The 16,412-nt window shown below is 41.2% G+C and overlaps 1 protein-coding gene across 1 annotated transcript in view; it reads left to right on the forward strand.

The window, feature by feature from the left end:
- ADAMTS18 (ADAM metallopeptidase with thrombospondin type 1 motif 18) overlaps positions 1-16,412 on the forward strand; it is a 159,341-nt gene that overhangs the window by 120,734 nt on the left and 22,195 nt on the right. The window contains exon 17 of the mRNA XM_088830827.1: positions 15,973-16,114. Within this exon, the coding sequence (XP_088686953.1) occupies positions 15,973-16,114 (142 nt within the window). The remainder of the gene's footprint in view (positions 1-15,972; positions 16,115-16,412) is intronic.

Below are 16,412 nucleotides of genomic sequence, written 5' to 3' on the forward strand. Positions count from 1 at the left end.
GTAAGTTCATTCTCTAAATCTGTAAATCTGTTCCTGTTATGTAAATAAGTTCATTCACATCATTTTTTAAAGGCTCCACATATAAGTGACACCATATGATATTTGCCTTTCTCAGCCTGACCTGCCTCACTTATATGATCATCTCTTGGTCAATCCATGGTGCTGGTGCTGCAAATGGCATTATTTCATTCTTTTTTTATGACTAATATTCCATTGTTTATATGTACCATTCCTCTGTCAGGGGACATTTAGATTGTTTCGTGCCTTGGCTATTGTAAATAGTGCTGCAGGGAAGGTTGGGGTGCATGTTCCTTTTTGAAGTAACAGTTTTCTCCAGATAAATGCCCGGGAGTGGGACTGCTGCGTCATACGGTAGCTCTGTTTCTAATGGAGTGAACTCCATTCTGTTCTCCACAGTGGTTTTTCCAGTTTACATTCCCACCAACAGTGTAGGGGCATTCTCATTTCTCCACTCTCTCTCCAGAGTTTATTTTTTTATGACTTTTTGGTGATGGCCTTTCTGACTGGTATAATGTGATACCTCATTGTACTTTTGGTTTGCATTTCTCTGATAATTGAATGTTGAGCATTTTTTCTTGTGCTTTTTGATGATCTGTATGTTTTCTTTGGAGAAATGTCTCTTTAGATCTCTCCTTTTTTTGATAGGGTTTTTTGTTATTTTTGACATAGAGCTGTCAGGTCTTTTATTTCAGAAGATGAAATTAGGAACCCCAAATCAAATTGGTTTTATCTTAGGGTAGTTTGGAGCTCAACAATGAATCCAGCCCCTGAAATCAGCCTGTAATTACATGGAAGGCATAGGAATTGAACTTTTTGGTTAAAGATTTTGAGACTTGTTTTTCAGTCGTAATTTTTTAGATGAATTTGTTTGTTTTCTTTTCTATCAAGCATCTGAGTAGCAAATGTCTTTTCTTTAGAAAAGGTATATTTTCTTTAGAGATATATTTAGCTTGAAAGGAATCAATTTTAGAGCAACATGGCTTCCTAAGTTTTACCATGAGGCCTTTGATCCATCTCTAAGCAAGTGTATACAAACCAAGTTCTGTGGCTAGAAAATTACTGAATCAGAAGGTGGGTACCTCTCACAGCTTCTGCCACCAGCGACCGGAACCAAGTCCAAGTGATTCCTCATGAGAAACACGTGTTTTCCTGCTTAATGACAAGCAACCATTTTTTGTTGTTTCTCTGTCCAATTTTCTTCATAATTACAAAGCCCTTCTGGTAGGTTTCACAGTTCTGTCTGTAATTTAAGGTTTGCTGTTAAACATATGTTATCTTCAGGAAAACCACAACAAAGAATGAGACAAGAAGTGATGGAAAGTGCAAAGCAGAATCACAGAGCTCCTTCTGACTTTCCTCTTTAGAGCCTGAATGTCCCCTGTCATTGTCTGTGTTGATCAAATAAACAGGTAATGGACACATTGTCACTGAACACTATGCCAGCCTCAAGCTGAGAATTTTTATTTGTGGTTTGCTTAATGTAAGCGTCCCTTCTTATCTCATTTATCTATGTTATTTAATGCTGGTTAAAACTAAATCTTTGGACCGTTCACCGGGTCTAAACATTTTCCTAATGATTAGTGGCTATTTTTGAGAAATGAAAAGAATGATCTTCATTGGTGATGGAGTTCTACAAAATCAGTACATTATCTATCTCCTTGCAAATACATAGAATTCCCTGGTCATCCAGTGGTTAGAATTCCTTGTTCTCACTGCTGAGAGCCCAGGTTCAATCCCTGGTTGGGGAACTAAGATCCTGGAAGCCTCAAGGCATGGCTAAAAAACAAACCAACAAAAACAGCTGGATTGTCCTTGCAAATACAGACAGATCCTTGGGTGCGGGGGGAAATCAAAATGTAAGGGAAGAAAGTGGATAGATCTAATACAATTATAGAAACAAAGTTTTTCCCAGATTCAACTGAGTATGTATGGTTTTCTAGAATTTCATTACTATATAAATGCGATTAAAACTACAGTAAGATCTCTATTAATACAAAATTGTAGTTTCACCACAATGCAGTAAGGTCACATTTGTTTAGCTATTGTTTTTATAATAGCTTTATGTACACATTCTGCTTATAGATTCAATGAAAGATCCAGTTGATGTCCTTGGAATGTGACTTGTCCGAAAATAATCCACAGGGAGACTTGTATGATTAATTGGTCATGACTTGCTTGTATTTTTTAAAGGAGGCATGGTTTCATTCAAAACTGGCAACTGTTTTTTAAAAATCCAACTCAGTAGCCTAGTATTATATCTATTTTATCTTTTTAAAGAATTTGGGTTAATGACTTTAATATTTAAATTGTATATTATTGCTCTCAGAAGAATATGGTCAAATTTCAGGTCAGTTTTTATCACACGCTCATGCCTCTCCAAAACTGATAGAACATAGTGATTCTAAAAACTGAAAAATCACAATAAGCAATAAATTACATTTTCTAAAACTAGACTATATATCAGTATCCAAGTCATCCATCCACGGCCATCTTCTTTAAAGAAAGGAAGTTAAAGTTCATATGCCTTTCCATGCAACTACAAATTGAATCAAAATGAATACTTCTGGAGCCAAAAATATGTTCACTCCAATATGAAATGCTGAATGTGTTTTACAATCCCATAGGATGCTGAAATCGAAGTGTGGGAACCTAACAAAATGGAAAATGCTGTTCTACCCCCAGAAAGTACAAGTCTGTGAAAGAAAGCACTTTCTCTCTTGGCCTCTTAAAATGACTGCATGTTCACTAAGCTCTTAGTTCAGCTCAGTTCAGTCGCTCAGTCGTGTCCGACTCTCCGCGACCCCATGAATCACAGCACGCCAGGCCTCCCTGTCCATCACTAAGCTCTTACTACAGTGTAAAATTCAGCAGAAGGGTGTGTTTGCCAAAAAACAAGAAGATGATAGTGTAAGGATAAGGTCCCTCTTTATATCTCATTCATTTATGTTAATCAGAGCCTCCCAATACCTTAGCTAACTCCTATCTTCAACTACCTTGGCATGTGTTGATTTAGGTAGCTACCTTCAAAGCAATATTCCTCTGTTTATTTCCTCTTGATGTCTGGCTTAAAAACAAAACAAAAAACTAAACTTTCTGTTGAGTGCCCATTCACTGCCCAGCCATATATAGACTTTGGAGATACATAAATGGTTAAGACATAAATAATGTCTAGTCAAAGCTATGGTTTTTCCAGTGGTCATGTGTGGATGTGAGAGTTGGACCATAAAGAAAGCTGAGCGCTGAAGAATTGATGCTTTTGAACTATGGTGTTGACAAAGACTCTTGAGAGTCCCTTGGACTGCAAGAAGATCCAACCAGTCCATCCCAAAGGAAATCAGTCCTGAATATTCATTGGAAGGACTGATGCTGAAGCTGAAACTCCAATACTTTGGCCACATGATGCGAAGAGCTAACTCATTGGAAAAGACCCTGATGCTGGGAAAGATTGAAGGCAGGAGGAGAAGGAGACGACAGAAGATTAGATGGCTAGATGACATCACAGACGCAATGGACATGACTTTGAGTAAACGCTGTGAGTTGGTCATGGACAGGGAGGCCTGGTGTGCTACAGTCCATGGGGTCACGAAGAGTTGGACACGATCAAGCGACTGAACTGAACTGAATATGTCGCCAAAGCATTATAGTCGCAGGTCTTTAAGGAATGTAAAGAATGAGTTTTGGTATGTGGATACCATTCTTTTTGAAGCAACATGAGTTTGGACAGGAAGCACCTCTTTAAACTGTTGGTGATACAGGTCCCTCTGATACTACTGTGTCACTCTGCATGAGGCACTTAAACTGTCTGATGATAGTTTATGAAAATTTGGGAAATAATTTCCCTAGGCTAAACTAATATCCTCTGCTCTGTCCTGTAGCACTATCCTGAAGCACTTCTAACCACCTCTATTGCTGAGAGATCTTTGTAGCTTCCATAGTCAGCATAGTATCTAGAACATCATAGGCACTCAAAAAATATATATATATATATAGTGAATGAATGACATCTGATGAGAAAATTCATTCATTAATTTAAAGAGTAGAATCTTCTTTCCAAGTTGAAAAATCATCAGTGGAGACAACAAATAAATCAAGTGACAGGTGACTTTCTCCGACCCAAGTCAAGAGTGACAGGGCCAGCCTCTCCTCCCTATTTCTGTCCCAAACCACCATCATAATCTGAAGTTCTCTGAAATGCTGCTGCAGTACACATTTTAAAATCCACTGGATTTCCTCATCTTTTAGGACTAGTCTTAGAACTGTACCATTAAAAGTTAAGTACGATGAAATGCATTCAAAGTATTGAAATTTGATCTCCTCAGTTGCATTTGAGGAATCAATCTGCTTTCTAAAAGGTTTGCCTTTCTCAAAGTGAATAATTTACGCATAAGAACTTGTTGACTAGTTAGCTCACAGTTGACTCACCTTGATCTGGGGGAACAGCAACTTGCCCTTTCAGGGTGGGGGATTAACTAGATCTTTTCACTTATTTCTGGGTGTTTCCTGGTACACAGCAGGAGTAATGTAGTCCTGGGAAAGACTGACTGCTGTCAGTGAACCCCAAGAAATGAGTGCGTGGCCTGACATCAAATAGAAGTGTCCTCTGCTTCTGGTTATCTTTATATGTCAGAACTTTATGGAATGCCTTCATAGAGAAGCTCAGTTTAAATGGAAAACAGACTTTCACTTTTGTCATTGAGTCACGTGCCTGCCCCATTTTCAGATGGTCTCTTGGAAAGAATCTTCATTCTCCTTGGAACCTGGATCCCACAGGGTCCAGCATTTGCAATAGGTAGACATCAGTTTAGACTGTGCTGGCCTCCTTTATTTCCTCAGTGGCCAAGAGGAAATTCCTAAGGGAAATTAAGGATTTATATGATTGTCTGAGTTCTTAAATATTTTAGGCATTATTTAAGTCCATCAATCAAATTTTTATTTCAAAGTACAAATATACATGTATTACATGTAAATGACTTTGAGAAACAGAGTTCATTTTCATGATCCTGTATCCTATTTATGCCTCAGCCAGGGGAAAACAGCTCATACACATGCACACCCCAGATCAGAAAGAAATCAATATTGATTTGGCAACTATACACTTTCTGAGATCACTACAGACACAGTTATTATAAACTAGATAATTTCCACGTCTTTCTGTATGTCAGCTTATCCCCCACAGCATGAGTCTGGCATAGAGTCTAAGGAATTTCTTATTGAACTAGTGCACTCATTAGTCATCTCAAAGACAGAAAAGTCAGCTTATATTTCAGTAGTTTTCAGTATATTATATATGGACCTACTGTATTTATTTGACTGGGTTTGAGAACACAAGAAAAGCTGAATCTCTGTTACTTGTGCACCCCACATAGCTAAATGCTGTGTGTGTGTGTCTTACATAAGGAATTAAATTTTGAAGTGGTTCAGTTCAGTTCAGTTCAGTCGCTCAGTCATGTCCCACTCTTCACAACCCCATGGACTGCAGCACTCCAGGCCCCCCTGTCCCTTACAAACTCCTAGAGTTTACTCAAACTCATTTCCATTGAGTCGGTGATGCCATCCAACTATCTCATCCTCTGTCGTCCTCTTCTTTTCCCATCTTCAGTCTTTCCCAGCATCAGGGTTTTTTTCCAATGAGTCATTTCTTCATATCAGGTGGCCAAAGTATTGGAGTTTCAGTTTCAACATCAGTCCTTCCAATGAATATTCAGGACTTATTTCCTTTAGCATGGACTGGTTGGATCTCCTTGCAGTCCAACACCACAATTCAAAAGCATCAATTCTTCGAAGCTCAGATTTCTTTATAGTCCAGCTCTCACATCCATACATGACTACTGGGAAAACCATAGCTTTGACTAGACAGACCTTTGTTGGCAAAGTAATGTTTCTGCTTTTTAATATGCTGTGTAGGTTGGTCATAACTTTTCTTCCAAGGAGCAAGCGTCTTTTAATTTCATGGCTGCAGTCACCATCTACAGTGATTTTGGAGCCCCCAGAAATAAAGTCTGTCACTGTTTCCACTGTTACCCATCTATTTCCCATGAAGTGATGGGACTGGATGCCATGATCTTAGTTTTCTGAATGCTGAGTTTTAAGCCAACTTTTTCACTCTCCTATTTCACGTTCATGAAGAGGCTCTTTAGTTCTTCACTTCTGCCATAAGGGTGGTGTCATCTGCATATCTGAAGTTATTGATATTTCTCCCGGCAGTCTTGATTCCAGCTTGTGCTTCATCCAGTCCAGCGTTTCTCATGATGTACTCTGCATATCAGTTAAATAAGCAGGGTGACAATATACAGCCTTGACATACTCCTTTCTTGATTTGAAACCCATCTGTTGTTCCATGTCCAGTTCTAACTGTTGCTTCCTGATCTGCATACAGATTTCTCAGGAGGCACATCAGGTGGTCTGCTATTCCCATCTCTTTAAGAATTTTCCACAGTTTGTTGTGATCCACACAGTCTCTTGCTTTTTCGATGATCCAACAGATGTTGGCAATTTGATCCCTGGTTTCTCTGCCTTTTCTAAATCCAGCTTGAATATCTGGAAGTTCACAGTTCACATACTGTTGAAGCCTGGCTTGGAGAATTTTGAGCATTACTTTGCTAGCATGTAAGATGAGTGCAGTTGTGAGGTAGTTTGAGCATTCTTTGGCATTGCCTTTCTTTGGGATTGGAATGAAAACTGACCTTTCCCAGTCCTGTGGCCACTGCTGTTTTCCAAATTTGCTGGCATATTGAGTGCAGCACTTTCACAGCATCATCTTTCAGGATTTGAAGTAGCTCACCTAGAATTCCATCACCTCCACTAGCTTTGTTCATAGTGATGCTTTCTAAGGCCCACTTGACTTCACATTCCAGGATGTCTAGCTCTAAGTGAGTGATCACACCATCGTGATTATCTGGGTCATGAAGATCTTTTTTGTATAGTTCTCCTGTGTATTCTTGCTGCTGCTGCTGCTAAGTCACTTCAGTCGTGTCCGACTCTGTGTGACCCCATATTCTTGCTACCTCTTCTTAATATCTTCTGCTTCTGTTAGGTCCTTACCATTTCTGACATGGTAGAAATGTGAAAACCGAAGTTCAGAGTTGGAATTTACACCTCCCTTTGTTGAAAAATAATCATTTACTCTGAAGTGTGTGTGTATGTGTATACATATATATGTGAAAAGTGAAAGTGTTAGTTGCTTAGTCATGTCTGACTCTTTGCAACCCCTCAGACTGTAGCCCACCAGGCTCCTCTGTCCATGGGATTCTCTAGGCAAGAATAGTGGAGTGGGTTGCCATTCCCTTCTCCAGGGGATCTTCTTGACTCAGTGATTGAACCCAGATCTCCTGCATTGCAGGCAGATTCTTTACCATCTGAGTCACTAGGGAAGCCCATATATACATATGTACACAAATTATATATATACATATATATATGTATATATGTGTGTATATATATCTGTGTGTATGTATGTATATATTATATATATATATATGTGCTGGGCGTTTGGAGTATGGCTGACAACTTAATGTTTTTCCACTTTGAGATTGAGATATAGGTAACATAAAGTCAGTAATTTTGTCCTTTGTTTAAGTACATTGCAAGAGGTCCATTTAGTATATAATTTTAAAGGGCAATGAGAATTAAAAACAAAATTTCTCTTTTTTTTTTATGATTAGTGAAGGTGTCTACTTAGAGATGATGACGTTCTGTAGAAGTGACTGAGATCAGCTGTTTGTTAGCTGTTGCGTGTGAGCCCTCTCCCCCAACCCTGCCGCTGCCTCCCCTCTGCCCTCTCTCTGCCCTCCTAGCTGCCTCTCCCTTTGTTTCTTCCTCCCCTTTATTCTGTTTCTCTGTCTCTGTTTCCCTCTCACGTGCAGTCACACACAAGTACACACAGCAGCGAATGAGTCATATTCTCCATCAAGCTGTCGTGAAGTTGGAGGGTAGCTGAGGAAATTCACCATGAGTGTTTCATTATAAAGTAACTTCATCCCCGTCTGATAAACAGTGATTTAGGCTGACATGATAACACAGGTTACTAGTCTAAGACTGAAATATGATCATCTGTGTTTTTACAGCATTCCATTTTTTTTAGGAAAAAAAAAAGGCTTGAAAATAAAAGCTCTCCTTCACGTTAAGGGTTTTTTATTCCCCTCTCTGTTAAGACACCAGAAGGCAGTGTTTAACTCTTTGAAAGCCCATTCCCAATTAATCATGTACCAAGGGAGAGTGCCGCTGACCCCTACAGCAGCGTTTGTAACGACAGCAAGTGAGAAATAGGTTAACCACAGGCCAGTTTCAAGGCAGAAAAAGACGTCTTAAGAAAATTACTATCATAAACAACTTCCTCCACTCTTTGGCCAAAGGCGATGATGGGTGGGTTGGGGGGAGACCAGGTGGACGGGCACATTGATCACTGAGTTGATGGTGTGGTAGCATCACAGTCAGGGACGTCCCTTCTCATCTAGCCCCATCCTCATGACCCTGCTGTCTGCATCCCTTCCCCCACGGGGCAGGGCCTGAGATGAGCAAAGATGTGCCTCAGGATAGAATCAGTGTCAGGGAGAGAGATTAGCCAAGGAGCAGGGATGGAGTGAAGACACGGCTCACAGAAGAGAACCTGCGGAGGACTAATTGAGACCAGATGACGCGGAACCCCAGGCTCCGGAGGACGAGTCAGATGTGCTCCCGAGATGCCGCATCACTTCTCTCCAGGTTGCCGTTTGCTGTTTGAAGTGTGGGCCTCCAGTTAATTCACGGCAAATACTTCTGTGACAGGTCGGAGCATTCTCTTTCTCTCCCCTAAACTGCTAGGAATGTGGATGAGTTGAATTAGAATGGTAGTCGAGGTTCAATGTGTCAGCCCACACCTTTGAAGCCGCCTTGTAGATGGACTTCCAAGGCCCCAGTCGGGTCTTTGCGGTGCTGCATCCTGTCAAATCCGACTCACTCACACCCAGTCCCAGACATGATACCTGCTCATGTCTTCAGGCTTTGAAGCAAACAAGAAGCTGGGGACAACTGGCTGATTTTTCACATCATGAGGCTTCCCAGAAAATCACAGGATCAAACAGAATCATGAACTCACACCACAAAAACGATTCCTCCTCTGACTTGGTCAACATGTAAGGTACTGCGAAATCCAGCCTTTGTTGGAAGGGGTCGATCTGTAAAGTGGGTTGAATTTCAACCGTTAAAACGGTATTTAAAACAAACATTTCTGTAAATGAAGGGGCAAATGGATTGAGGAGATTAAAAATCACAAATCCTTAAATCAGGTATTAGCATGTTCAAGAAGGGACATTTTCAGATTGGAACCGATAGCACAATGTATATGTTAGAGCATGTTATTGGATCCCAGTGACGATATCTTTTCAGGGTTCCTCCAGTCTTGAGAATTTTAAATTAGAATCCTAGACATGACATTTCAGAGCTGGAGGTGCAGTGTTCTGAAAGTTAAGAGGTCAAGTTTGTGAGTCATGCAGTTATCAGGAACTTGAATTCCCCGTGTTGCTACTTACTGCTGCTGCTGCTGCTAAGTCACTTCAGTCGTGTCTGACTGTGTGACCCCATGGACTACAGCCCACCAGGCTCCTCCATCCGTGGGATTTTCCAGGAAAGAGTTCTGGAGTGGGGTGCCATTGCCTCCTCCGATTTCTACTTACTAGCTGCGTTCATCTACAAGACTAGGGTATTAATAGCACTGTGCCTTCCTCATGATGTCATTATTAACTGTAAAAGAGATAATGCTGTACAATGCTTTGCCTGGCATAAACACCGTAAGTATGGCTATTATTATTTTTTAAAGCTATCAGGTACATTATTACATTATTGAAGATGAGAAACAAGCTTCCAAGCCTGTACTAAATAAAAAACTGGTCTTTAGAACCTAACTGTAGCTCTTTAGTTTCCATGGGAGGGTTTGTTGTTCAGTCACTAAGTCATGTCCAACTGTTTGCGACCCCATGGACTGTAGCACACCAGGAGTTTCACTGTCTCCTGGAGTTTTCTCAAACTCTCATGTCCATCAAGTCGGTGATGCCATCCAACCATCTCATCCTCTGTCGTCCCCTTCTCCTCCTGCCCTCGATATTTCCCAGCATTGGGGTCTTTTCCAGTGAGTCGGCTCTTTCCATCAGGTGGCCAAAGTAATGGAGCTTCAGCTTCAGCATCAGTCCTTCCAATGAATATTCAGAATTTATTTCCTTTAGAATTGATGGGTTGGATCTCCTTGCAGTACAAGTGTCTCTCAACAGTCTTCTCCAGCACCATGGTTTGAAAGCATCAATTCTTAGGCACTCAGCCTTCTTGATGATCCAACTCTCACATCCATACATGACTACTGGAAAAACCATAGCTTTGACTAGATGGACCTTTGTCAGCAAAGTGATGTCTCTGCTTTTTAATATGTTGTCTAGGTTTGTCACAGCTTTTCTTCCAAGGAGCAAGCATCTTTTAATTTCATAGGATTAGGACAACTTCTTTAAAAGAAAAACATAGGCCTTCAATAATGAAACAAAGATGAAGCTGGTTGAAGGCATTTTATAGTTTGCATATTAAAAAATAAAAGTGGGAGTACAAGCGAGCCATTTACCCAAGATTACTCAGTGTGTCCTTTATTTTAACCCGTGAGCACCCCAAGCAGAACCCGCATGCCCTCCTTCAGAGGGGAACTGGTCGAGTCCAGCCCTGTCTGTGGTTTTCCAGCTTAAACTGTAAATTTTATCACTCCGCACCCTGTGGTCAGAGCTGCTGGAGTGTTGTGTCTGAAGTCAGGTGGTTCGTGTGTTCAAGGTAGACATTAAATAGTTCTACTGTGGACCTGGAAGCATTTAAGGAGGTTGCTTGCCAGCTATAAATTAAGAGACTCAATGCCAGTTGGCTGGAAAATTCTCTGGCCTGAGTCCAGTTAAGTAGACTGAATTGCTGGCGATCTTTCCAAATGTGTGCACTTCACAGCCAGGCCACATGGCTCTTTGGGCCACGTTGGGATGGTGTGCCGTGATGCTGCCGTTGGTGAGGGGGGGGGGGAACGGGCAGCGGTGTTGGGGAGTGGCGTCCGCAGGACCTGGGGGGTCTCCATGTTCTCCACTAGTGCTGAAGAAAGTTACTTACAGCGCTTGACAGGACTGCTGAAAATACTTTAAAATAGATGTCAGTGACGGGGATGAGCATTTCCAGATGACGTGCTGTTTCAGAGGTGCTTAGAATCTGGGCTGTGTGGTTATCGCACGTTGTCCCGAGGCCCCTTTGCTTCCGAGCCTCAGGTGGGACAGGCTGTCTGTGGTCACGGTGATGGTCGTGGTCACTCAGGTGTAGACAGACCTGCCAAATTCATTCTCCATCTGAGAAGAGTGGTCAAAGCTGGCATCAGACCACGGGGTCATTTAGAACTTGGAACCTTTTTAATTGTGTCTTAAACTGATGCAGGTGAGAAAACCTCAACCTTAAGGTTGGGCTGAGGTGGCTTCGTGAATGTGGACCCCGCAGAGTTACTGGGGACCTTGGGCTCAGAATTGCCCTGTGATTGGTTTAATGCTCTGTTGTCACCAACCTGAAATCCCTAATCACTTTTTTAAACAAGGGGCCTTTCATTTCCATTTTGCCCTAGGCACCCCCCCGACACACACACACATACACACACACAAATTATGTAGCCATTCCTGAGGGTGGAATTGACTTTTTAAAAACAAAGTCTAGTTTTTTTTTAGAACGGGGTGAAGGACAGACTAACAGAGATTGTTTTAGCCAGACAGATAGTCTGATTCTAAAGGACTGGCTGGTACAGGCATAAGACAGTAAAAGGTAAGATGACTGCTGTGTATTTCATTCTTGGTTACTCTGTTCCTCATACAGGATAAAGAAAAGGGCAGAGAATGCTTTAATTATCATTAAGAAGCAAATAATGTGAGTGGCAAATACTCATCTTTTATGTATTTAATCTGGGCATTTATTTGTTTAAATAATTACTTTAAGAAGCCTTTATGAGCTGATGTTAAAATCTACAGTCAGCTTTCTGCTGGTTTATACAAATATTGTCTTTTAGCCTACGTGATTATACATACAGTTCTCCTGTGACTTTCCAGATTGTTGTTTAGTCGCTCAGTCATGTCTGACTCTTTGCAACCCTATGGACTGTAGCCCGTCAGGCTCTTCTGTCCATGAGATGGAGTGGATTACCATTTCCTTCTCTAAGGGAGGATCTTCCCCAGTGAGAGATGGAACCCGAGTCTCCTGCTTGGCAGGCAGATTCTTTACCACTATGCCCGGGAAGCCTGACCTTCCAGATGCACAGACATTATAATGATGCTGTGAGCCACTGGATTTGGGGTGTTTTGTTTTGTTTTTTTTAATATTTATCTATTTAGTTGGCTGCCTCGGGTCTTGGTTGTGGCACCCGGGACCTTTCGTGCAGCACAGGGACTCTAGTTGGGATGTGTGGCCTTTAGAAGTTGTGGCGTGAGGACTGGGTTGCTCTGAGGCATGTGGGATTTTAGTTCCCCAACCACGAATCGAACCTGTGTTCCTTGTATTGCAAGGCAGATTCTTAACCACTCGACCACCAGGGAAGTTCCTGATTTGTTTGTTTTAAAGTTGAGTATCATATTCATTTGTGCATTCAATGAATGTATTAACATGTCCAACCAACAAAATATAAACTGTATGTCCTATAGGCCATTGGCTATAAAACTGTAATAGTAATACATTTGTTATTTTTCATTTTCTTTGCATTTCTATTGGGGATCCCTTTCCCCTATGGGAGTGGAAGCCAGGAACCAGTTTGAATGCGGCAGGGAATGGGTGGTCCTAGAAAGTGGAGATAAGTGAGCGGATTTCTCTACCTAGAGCACCTGGACTTGAAATGTCTGTCTGAGATGTGTGTGTGATGCAACTCCACTGTATTGGGTTCTGGAATTAGTGATAGGTGATTCTAAGTGGGGTATTTATTCTAAGGTTTTATGTGTGCTTCTTTTGTGCCTAACACCTGCTGGCATCCTCCTAAGACCTTGATTTTGAGAAGGTTTTCCTTGGTGACTAATGAGAATTTGGCATTTGTCAATTTTAATGGTATTACCTGTTGTGTTTTGTTTGGTTTCTACTTTGGATTGGGGTGAAGGAAACAAAGACCCATCTATTAACTGTTTGTTTTCTTCTGGGAGGCACCAAGATTTTGTTTTGTTGGCTGACAAAGGATGACTACACCATAGAATGATCAGAGTAAGCCATGATACTTCTGGAGACATTTAAGCTGATAGTAAAGTGGAAGCCATGTCGTAGCAGCCCAAGGAGTGGTCTGGCACAATGGAGGTCCTTGAACCGCTGCCACTCACCCAGCTTTAATTGAGGTTGGATCCCACCAGACAGAGATAGAGCCAGGGGTTCCTATTTTTAACTGGAAATCTGCTTTGCTTTGGGGGCATGAATGCCCAGCTCTGGTGGTAACAGATTTTCCGCAAGATTCATGGGATGGGAGAGAACCAGCTATTTTTACCCATGCTTTGAATTTGAAGGAAAAAAAGAGACATAGTTAGGAAAAGAGAGAGTCAGCAAAGGAGGCCAATAATGTGTTTGCCCACACCAAAAAGGAAGTGATCTCCAGACACCGAGAACAAATTTATGGTTACCAAAGGGAAAGGGGGGAGGGATAAGTTGAGAGTTTGGGATTAATAGATACACACTACTATATATAAAATAAATAAAAAGGACCTACTTATGGCACCAGAAACTGTATCCAGTATCTTATAATAACCTATAATGGAAAAGAATCTGAAAAAGAATATGTATATATATATATATATATATATATATATATATATACAGAGAGAGTTATAGATCTGTATGTGTGTGTGTGTGTATTGTGTGTGTATGGCTAAATCACTTTGCTGTCCATCTGAAACTAATACAACATTGTAACTCTACTATACGTCAATGAAAAGTAAATACAAAACAAGGTGATATCTTGCAGTCTGTAGGCACATTTTGTTGGAGTGTCTAAGTTCTATTTTAAGCTCATTTGCCAGTCACCAGTTGTGTGATCTTGTACAACTTCTTTCTTCTCAGGGTATTTTTTTTTATTTTTCCTGTGAAAAATTAGCTACATTCCAGAGTTGTTAGAGGACTCTTTTGAGAGAATGCAGCACAAAAGCCCAACCGAGTGTCTGACAAAGTGCCTATAATGATGGCTTTTTTAGTGGCCACACCTGTTAGGATCAGATTTATCCAAGCTCCTTGCCCCTTTGAGGTCAAATCCATTCCAGTACCAACCCCTACTTCTGATCATGTTTCTTTCTGTCTTATCTGCTCATCTAGTACAGTTAACAGACATATACTCTTGGGCAAATTCTCTTTGGAAGTCCTATTGGAAATCTGCCTGGATTCTGGAGTTGGTGATAGGTGATTCTAAGTGGGGTATTTATTCTAAGGTTTCATGTGTTCCTCTTTTGTGCCTAACAGCTGCTGGTATCCTGGAGATGCGTTATAAGTTGTGGGATGGAATAAATCATAAAAACTTATATATGTAGATTGAGTTTCAACCCCTGGTGGCTCAGATGATAAAGAATCTACCTGCAGTGCAGGAAACCCAGGTTCAATCCCTGGGCTGGGAAGATACCCTGGAGAAAGGGTTGGTTACCCACTCTAGTATTCTTGCCTGGAAAACCCCATGGACAGAGGAGCCTGGTGGGCTTACAGTCCATGCGGTCTCAAAGAGTCAGACATGACTGAACGAATAACACTTTGATTATTTGTGGGGTACCAGTGTGTGTGAGAACCATGCTAGGCTTTCAAGTTTAATGTGAAGATTAAAACTTCATAGTCTGACCTCCCTTCAACATAATGTGAAGATCTATTTTCTTGCTGTCTTAATCGGGTTTATCCAGATCAATGATCAAACCTGGGTCATGGGCTTATAGCAAATGTATTGTTCCCCTACTAGCTTTCCACATCACAGCTTTGACTATCTGGAGCTACACGTTTTAAAGTGTCACGGGCAGACTTCCAATCAGCATAAAATGTACTTGGGAACAATGACACAAACCAGCTCTGAGATCAAAATGTCGTTCAGTTCAGTTCATGTCCAACTCTGTGACCCCATAGACTGCAGCATGCCAGGCCTCCCTGTCCATCACCAACTCCCAGAGCTTACTCAAACTCATGTCCATCGAGTCAGTGATGTCATCCAACCATCTTATCCTCTGTTGTCCCCTTCTCCTCCCACCTTCAATCTTTCCCAGCATCAGGGTCTTTTCCAATGAGTCAGTTCTTTGCATCAGGTGGTCAAAGCATTGGAGTTTCAGCTTCAGCATCAGTCCTTCCAATGACTATTCAGGACTGATTTCCTTTAGAATGGACTGGTTGGATCTCCTTGCAGTCCAAGAGACTCTCAAGAGTCTTCTCCAACACCACAGTTCAAAACCATCAATTATTCGATGTTCAGCTTTCTTTATTGTCCAACTCTCACATCCATACATGACTACTGGAAAAACCATAGCTTTGACTAGACGGACCTCTGTTGGCAAAGTAATGTCTCTGCTTTTTAATATGCTGTCTAGGTTGGTCATAGCTTTTCTTCCAAGGAGCAAGATTCTTTTAATTTCATGGCTGCAGTCACCATCTGCAGTGATTTTGGAGCCCCCAAAAATAAAGTCTGTCACTGTTTCCATTGTTTCCCCATCTACTTGCCATGAAGTGATGGGACCAGATGTCATGATCTTAGTTTTCTGAATGTTGAGTTTTAAGCCAACTTTTTCACTTTCCTCTTTCACTTTCATCAAGAGGCTCTTTAGTTCTTCTTTGCTTTCTGCCCTAAGGGTGGTGTCATCTGCTTATCTGACGTTATTAATATTTCTCCCAGCAATCTTGATTCCAAAATGTTGTAGAAATATCTTTAAAACGTTCACTGAGTTTTCTGGAATTCCAGGGTCTGACCTGCGTCTTGATCTCTGATTTGTATCTTATACTGTCCAGATTCTCATGCAAGGCAAAAACCCAGGAATAGCTTGGAAGTATGCACTTCCCAAGATCACGAATGGAACTCTGCCAGCCTCAAAAAGACACAGCTACGCCTGGAGCACAGTGCAGACAGATTGCTCTGTCTCCTGTGGGGGAGGTAGGTTTCCCAATTCCGTCTTCCACGTCTTCTCTTAAAACAGGCTCTCCCACTCCAGACCTCTTTCAATTGTCTGGTTGAAATAAGCAACAAAAGAGCTATCTTTATAAGAACTGTCACTATTTAGAGGGAAAAAATCAAATATTATTTGTAGTCTTTGGGGATTTTCCTATGTATTAATAGAAAGGAATCAACTCAAGCAAATCTCAAGTCAACTATAACCAGGACTCGAAAATGATGCATCTGAAACTTCCAGGGGAGAAAAATATAAAAAATAGTGTCCCTTTATTATAAATAT

This window comes from Moschus berezovskii, chromosome 22 (assembly GCF_049115385.1).
Source record: "Moschus berezovskii isolate FMDL1 chromosome 22, NW_MosBer_1.0, whole genome shotgun sequence".
NCBI lineage: Eukaryota > Metazoa > Chordata > Mammalia > Artiodactyla > Moschidae > Moschus > Moschus berezovskii.